General features: G+C 34.5%; 1 protein-coding gene across 3 annotated transcripts; it reads right to left on the reverse strand.

The window, feature by feature from the left end:
- Positions 1-277: 277 nt before the first annotated feature.
- LOC104902906 (uncharacterized) lies at positions 278-7,499 on the reverse strand. Of its 3 annotated transcripts, none has more exons than XM_010690844.4 (13): positions 7,264-7,499; positions 6,488-6,662; positions 6,319-6,411; positions 6,125-6,230; positions 5,911-6,015; positions 5,743-5,813; positions 5,521-5,650; positions 4,480-4,552; positions 2,965-3,153; positions 2,189-2,306; positions 1,131-1,355; positions 946-1,057; positions 278-588 (listed from the first exon to the last, which is right to left on the reverse strand). In XM_010690844.4, the coding sequence occupies exons 1-12, from the start codon at positions 7,341-7,343 to the stop codon at positions 1,010-1,012; spliced, it is 1,413 nt and encodes a 470-aa protein (XP_010689146.2). In that variant the 5' UTR covers positions 7,344-7,499; the 3' UTR covers positions 278-588; positions 946-1,009. The 3 variants fall into 3 exon arrangements, with proteins under 3 accessions (XP_010689146.2, XP_019107407.2, XP_019107406.2); XM_019251862.3 differs by having other exon boundaries at positions 1,131-1,349; positions 4,480-4,555; XM_019251861.3 differs by having other exon boundaries at positions 4,480-4,555.
- Positions 7,500-7,959: the final 460 nt, after the last annotated feature.

A 7,959-nucleotide genomic window follows, 5' to 3' on the forward strand; every position in this document is an offset into this window, starting at 1 on the left:
TTCAATTAAGCAAAATACATATACTTCCTCCGTTTCAATTTAGTTATGACATTTTCTATTTTAGGAAGTTTCAATTTAGTTGTTACACTTTCATTTTCGGTAATAACTTTCTCTATCTCTCTCCTATCATATGAGACCCTTTTATTTTCTTTCTCTATCTCTCTCCTCTCCAAAAATTGTCTATGAGTCCGTAATTTTAAAAGTGTCACAACTAAATTGAAACGAAGAAAGTAATATTTTTTGAGCTCGAAAGGTTGAAACTACTCAAGGCAGAATATAAAAGTATTAAGAAACTAGCTAAACAACATAGATCTCGAGCTTAACTAGTTACCGCCCCCTACTTACTATCACCATCTTCTTACATGAGCACTGAGATAAATTACGTACTGCCTACAAGTCCTTTGTACACAAAAATTTAATAGCACCAAGATTTAGAAGAGAAACCTGAAGCCAGGGCTATCTACAAAACTTTGACCCAAGTGCTTTCAACAACAAAATGAAGAAAAAGGGAGAGATTTCGAAGCACTGATGGGTTAGCCTGACTTAGTTCCTTGCCATCTTGCATCAGGGGTCTACCGTCGAGCCATACTGTATATTACATAAAGAACCTCATCAGACGATGTTCTAGCATTTACCACAACGCAATTATCCACCAAGATATCCAGTAACAATACTTAATTATCAGACATGGTAGCTAAAGAAGCCAGCATGGACAATCTATGATATCCAGGAGCTAAGAATGGAGCAAATATAAGATGTAAACACAGTTGCTCAGTAGAAGCCAATAGTAGTCGTAAGACTGCGGCTATGTAGATGAGCAATTGCTTTTTTACTAAGAGCTGCAACCTAAGAATGCATTCTGATATTCTATATTTCTATAGATAATTAGATTAGATATGAGTAGCTGCAAAAGCTTGAAAGCAGTAAGATTGGAGCTGCCATTACCAGAGCTAAATATGTGCAGTATACTACTCTAAGCTTGAGGTATCTTCATATAATCCAAAAACCATCAATTTCTGGACATGCTTTGTAGAATATAAGAAGCTCGATTACGGATCTGCCACAGTGAGATAAATGAAGTTAGTCCAAAGAAACAAGCCAACAGATAGAAGATGATCTGAAACACATACCTCTTGAGCACAAGGCCTGAAATCTGTGTTGGAGATTTGGATCGAACACTTACGGATAAAGCTGCTCCATAGCTCATTGACGAAAGTTTTGGTTTCAGACCCAAAAAGGAGCCAGTTTTCAGCAAGAACTAAGCAAAGATATATCTTGAAAAGATTGCAGGTCTTGTCTTTCATATTTATTGACACCAGAAATTTCAGGACATCCTTCCCACTGGTTAGCTGTAGCTAAACAATCATCAGGCATGTGTAATTATACAATATCAACTACATGAAGCAGAGTCATGCACTAATGCAATGCACATGTACTAATAAGAAATCAGTGAGAAAGTCAGAAAGACCACCATAAAGATAATCCATTCAGAATCTAAGACGCCCATGTTTTTCGAAGCTGAAATTCTGACCATTAATTTATTTGAATACATAATAATAGAAATTATAAGAAAATTTTATATCTAAAGTACTATTTCAAACAAATCTAAGTGTATATTTATAAAATTTTGAACAATGTATTTCTAGAGATACTATAAGAGAAAGTTCATATCCAAAAAAGTGGATCCCTTTGGACCCGTACTGCATAAAGCCGAGGGAGTTGAAATAATGAAATAGATATCGCCTTATTTTCCTACTGAGGAATCATAGGTTGCTTTAAACTAAGTACTCTGCATGAAATGGGCCTCGATTTCTTAAGATTAAGATCAATGTAAGTTTGTCAGAAGACAAATTTACAAATATGATTGAGGCTATCAGAAATTTAACAAAGATCTTTTTGATGATTAAACAAAGCAATGGAACATAACATTTCATATCTATTATTCATCTTCTAACACAATGAGGTTCCTAGGTCTTCATTCTTTTCACCAGATATTCGCTTATTTGAACTTATTGGACATTTGAACCTATTATAACTCATCTGGACATATTTGGTTGTGAAATGAACTTGGATACCCCATTATCTAAACTTATATGAACTTAGAATTTATCAGAGATCAGAACTTGTAAGTACTTATCAGCCTGAATTTATTTTTAGGATAACGAGAACAATAATGAGCATCACCTACCTCAGCATAACAACTTGTCAGAAATCGATAAGCTACAGCACTTCTGAGTTGCTTGCTGCGAGTATCAGCTCCTGAAATGCACTCTACCGCCCTCAAGCAACTCAAATCTACAGGTATTCTGGATGCAAAAAGAATTATAAAACATAAAACAAAAAGGGATCGACATTGTTCACTAAAAAGACAAGTAGAACTTAGAAGCCATTCTATTCAGCATACAAACTAGAAGAAGCTAAACTACAAAACAGGTTAGCTTCCAGAGAGAGGCTTTACCTCCTCTTCAGGAATATTAAATGAAAAAACCCAGACCTTTGCAGAAGGCAAACTCTCTAGTTCCCAACCATAATTTTATAGTCAAGTTTCATTATCTTTTCATCATCTAGTTTTCGGGTTTGCCTTTCTCTTGTTGCGTGTTTTTTATTCTATTTCCATCTAGACAATTTGTTTCCAGTTTCCACTGTTAGGTCTCTTCTTCTCCCTAGATAATCAGCCACAATAAGATTCTTTCAAGTTACAATTCTATTCAGGACCCCTATCCTCAATTTTCCAGTTAGAAATCAGTTTAAATGTGTACTAGGCTTGTTTGATTTGATCAATACAACTTCCCCATGAAAGCAGCAATAACATGGAAGATAGATTTTCATGAAATGATGGGTTTTCTTGAAACAACTTCCATATTTGATTCATATAATATTCCTATGGAAATGTATACAAAGTTGTGATGTACAAAACTTAAATACCTCGATTAAAGATTGTCATTTTTTTAAAAAAAAAAATACCTGTCTGCAATTGATTTAACAACTTCCTCACAGCTCCTATTCCATTCTTTCTCCTCAAAGAAGTTGATAGCTGATCGCAAGCAATTATGCAAAGCTCCACTTAAGCCTAGTAATTGCCTTTCCAAAAAGAGGCAGATAAGAATTCCTATGAAATCTTCAACTTCTTGTGTTGACAATATCATATAACTCCTGCAAATAAGGTTCAGAAAATTAGTAAATACACAAACGTAGAGCAAGTCTCAGGTGAGGGGACGTACAATAACTTATTGTAAGACATCAAAAGTTCTCTCCAAAACAATATGTCACCTCTTAAAATAGAGATGTTATTCCAGTGACCCAGCCTTAAAATCAGTTTTTTCAAGTCCACATACAATATTTCTTCATAAAAGAAAGGAATTCGTCAATACATCTTCATCCTTCAGGTAAGTCCTTTTTTCATCCAACAGCAAATTGAAATGATAAACACAATCTAAAAGTGAGTACCTAACTGTATAATGAACTACGTGAAAGTGGCTAGAGCACTCCCAAGTTCCATGATTTGCAGATACATCCCTCTATACGATTACACGTTCTTAGTGAAACCATCTCATGTGGGAGTGCAGATATAAAGCCTAAAAGTGCCAAAATTATGATCTCACCTAATCGACATTGCAGACTTGTAAGATATTGAAACGTTAGTTTTTATGCTGCTGATAATACATAACACAATTTCATCTACTAGTTTTTTAAGCTTTTTTATGTAGTAGAAATGTAGAATTATATTCGTATGTCATTAGGTGTGATAATATATTAAATAAATCAGATACTTACTCCATTTTTTTTTTTTTAAGTACTCTTTCCTTTTAGTGATTTATTGGGATGCTTTTAACATAAGGTGCTAATAATTGACATCGAAAATGACAATGTTGTTTTAGTTAGGATTATCAAATTCTTAGATAATTTACTAAATCCAAATTACAATTTTATGTTATCTTAACCATTGTGAATCTATTTTATTCATGAGTTCTTTTTTATTTAATTGAATATATATTTGAGGATAAAACATGTCAACCATACTCTTTAAAATCACCTCTTATAAATAAATAGTTAAATTACAATCCTACTGTTGTATAACCATATGATGAATGAATCTTATTTTGAAGCATATTCTGAGTGCTCTCCAATGGTATGCAAATTATAAGATTTCAAATTATGGAGCAAAAATTATACTCAATTTATATGATATAGTTTTTTTTAGATTGTTCATTCAAAATCAAACTCTAACTTTTCCTTGCCAAAAAACTAAAGATTTGTATTATTATCTCTATATATCTCTATTTCTAGAAAACTATTGTATTATTAATTCCTTAGATAGTTTACAAAAAATCAAACTTTATTTTTGTATTATCCTTCCCATTATATATCTATTAATTCATTCTAAAACTCACATTATTCTATATACGCACACACACACATATAGCTTCGTCCCTTCCCATGTATTGTCATTAACCTTCTCAAACTCATGCAAGCACATACCTTACTTGACAACAAGCTTCAGCAAATTTGATCCATGCTCTGATGTTAGTTGGAGGTCCTCTACGATTAGAGCCTGCTAGACAAGCAAAGTCTTCTGAATAACAAGATTGGCAAAACTCTACATCAAATCGAATATGTGCTGATAATATTGATACAGTTTGACTGAGATGGTCGAAAGCACAATAGGTTTGAAAATTTTCAGAAAAGAAATCAAAAGATTATTATACTTCCCATGTCAAAATGAAGACAATAATAACAAAAACAAAGTTTTATCCTGCTAGATAAACTAAGCCAGACATTCTCAGCACCTCAATAAGAGCAACCAGGAGGGGCTAGGGAGAGGATATAACTAGGACTTTTGACCATTAGCTTAGTCAAAGGGAATTGAGACCATATCAAAAGAAGAAAAGTCCAATAGACAAATCCCTGCTGCAATTCAATCTCAACATGAGGAAAGCTTATCAACGATCATTCAACAATTGAGAAGTGCTAATACAAAAGTCATTGGCTAAAGAGAATAGCAAGTCTATTACAAATAATCCTAGATAAAACATGTTTTCACTTCCAGCAATGTTTACTCCCACTTTTCTTTTTCACGTCAATGGAGCTTCATTGAGAATAGTATCAAGAAAATCTGTATAAAACATACATGCACTCATGCAAAGAATAATGTGTTGTAGTGAAAGGATCCTTATGCATCCAACCATGTCTTATAGGATTGAACAGTGTTTACATCATGTTTATGTTACGTGATACTGTCAAAGGCCACAAACAAAAGCAACTAGTGGCGCCATGAGGTAAGAGAGAAGTTCATTAACTGAGACTATTATGCATTTTAATTATTAATTTGAATACCTATGCGGATAGAGAATAGAGATAGCATCCACCAATGGACAGAAAAGTAACATGCTATGGAACATATCAAAATGTACAAAACGCATGCATTTTACAGAATACACTGTACCAAAGCAGCAAAAAAAGTTGGTGAGCTAATACAGTTGTTTTGTCATTAACAATTATGATCAGAGTTAATTTGCTTACTGTCAGGAGTTGATTCCACAGGAGTCAAATTAATTGTTGACAAATGCAACTGAAATCCATAGCTTTCAAGAGCTCTGTTTAGGTCCAGAAAGCTAGGCAGCCATTCGACCTTAACCGCAGGTGCACCAGTCTATAAGAGCAATATAAGAAATAGCAAATTGAAACATGGACCATGCCCCATGGAATGTAACTTCATTGAACAAAATCAAAGACCCAGCTAACCTTATTGCACAGAATGGCACACCAAAAGTCACAAGCAGAAGCCATCAGCAATTCCTCAGATGAGTAGAACACTGGAGATGGAAAAAAAACGCACATGAACAAAAAAATATATAACATCTCTAGCAGTATTTGAAAGATTGCAGAATTGGACAGAACCCATGTACTTACACAGATTAAGGGTCCATTTAGCTATTGGTTGTTCTAGATACCCACATATCATAATCAATTTAGAAAGCCATCCATTCAAGAGTAATCCTTCAAGAAATGTCTCTCCTGTAAGGAACAACTGACTCAAATCAATAATAGCATGTCTTACTTGCCAAAACACAGTGGCAAATCATGTACATAACATCAATGGAGAGACGGTTTAACAGATTAGTACCCATCTGTGAGCTATGATCCAACAGCACTTTCAGTTCATCACTCAGAGAGTTCTGTAACAGCAAGCACTCTTCAAGCTGAGGAACAACCAAGGGCAATGGAGTTCTCTGTAGGGAAACATTGGTTTACACACCGGCACCAAAAGCTATTTAGCATGACAATACTTATTCATTAAAAGAAAAAAAGAGAGAAAACCTGAGTTCCAAAGACTTGCAGACCCCAGCTCCAGGTAACATCTTCCTGTCCAACATCATTCAACCCACCATCATGCCCGTCAACTTCACATATCTACAAAAGCCAGTGTATGCATATAAGTTACCATTATCAGAAGAAAACCACAACCAAACAAATCATCCCAGTATACCGTCTTCTTAAAATCATCAAGGACTTCAGAAAGTTTATTTGCGGTCTCATTAACATCATCATCGTCTGAATCAACCACTTTCGGACCCTTCACACCCCTAGACTTTTCCTTCTTCTTTTTCAGCTGCTCCTTCTTGTGATCATTAAAGAGATCATCCAATCCAATTACCTTTTTCCTGAAAATTTCCGAAGACACATCAAACACAAGTTTAGGTCCCACAAGACCCCGGTGCTAGGCACAACCCTATGGCAAGAGTTGTAACACAGTAACTCAAATTCTCAATTTTGAAATAAAAATCATTATTCAAAGCATAATACCAGTCATACTTCACATGCAGTTCACAACGGAAAGCCGAGAAACGGAGACGGCCAATCACATAACTAAATATATACCTACTAACTTGAAATTACCATTCATAATACTTTTGATTCTATAAATTATGCTTACAACTTTTTCTAGGTCTCGAACCCGGCATTTCTTAACTTTCAATTCGTCAATCAGAACGAAAAATTTACGAGAAAGCGGACAATCTTAGCAACATAAGATGATAGAACTACCACTACAAGTGCACTGAATTTCACAATTAACTTCAAGAAAATTTTGCTCCAACTCTTCCTAAATCAATATTTGAAGAACAAAATATAATTAAAAGGAACAATTAGCCAGAAAGTTTGTAATTGAAACCTTGAAAATACAACCAAAACACAAAGATTGAAAGTAATGGCAGAAATGAAGAAATAACAAAATTATAAAACAAAAGAAAATGAATTCGAAACCTTTTCTTTGTGGCAACTAAGGGTGGATCATCAAGTTCAAAATCCAGCGAATCGTCGAAATCCATGGCTGAATCCGCCATATATGAATGATATGTATCTTGAAGTGTTTCGGCGCTTGCTGTGTCTTGCTGGTCGAGACCAACTGACTAAAATGGGGTTCAATAGGCGCGAAGAGTAGGGAGATGTAACTATGTAAGCGCCAACTTGATGCAAGTGTGTTTTCAAAGGAAAAGCTCCTAAATCTACACAAATATATTAAAAGGCGTACATGAACAAGAAACTCTGTCACGTGGCACTTTACCTATGGAGTTTTAGTTCATACCATCGATGTACAATAAAAAAATTTAGTATATATACTAAAGTCTTAACCACTACACTAAGTTGTATTTTAGTGTTATTATCATAAAGTATTATAGTAATGAATGATTTTTTTTCTTACCTCGGGCATAGTCCGGACCTAATAACTAGTTCTACTCCTCAAATCTCACCTCCAACAAGAGTTTTTTTTTTTTTGGGAAAGCAACCCCAAAAGGCCAAAAGGAACTAGTTTAATAAATCAATCGAAGCAAGATTAACAATGTTCTCCAGAAAATCTTCCCCCCCAACTACGATCACCGATTTTTGAAAAATAAAAATGACAAATACATGATGTTGGAACATTTATAGTGTAATGGGTTTACAAGCTCATATGATCCT

The sequence above is a fragment of the Beta vulgaris genome, chromosome 9, assembly GCF_026745355.1.
Source record: "Beta vulgaris subsp. vulgaris cultivar EL10 chromosome 9, EL10.2, whole genome shotgun sequence".
NCBI classification, from domain to species: domain Eukaryota; kingdom Viridiplantae; phylum Streptophyta; class Magnoliopsida; order Caryophyllales; family Amaranthaceae; genus Beta; species Beta vulgaris.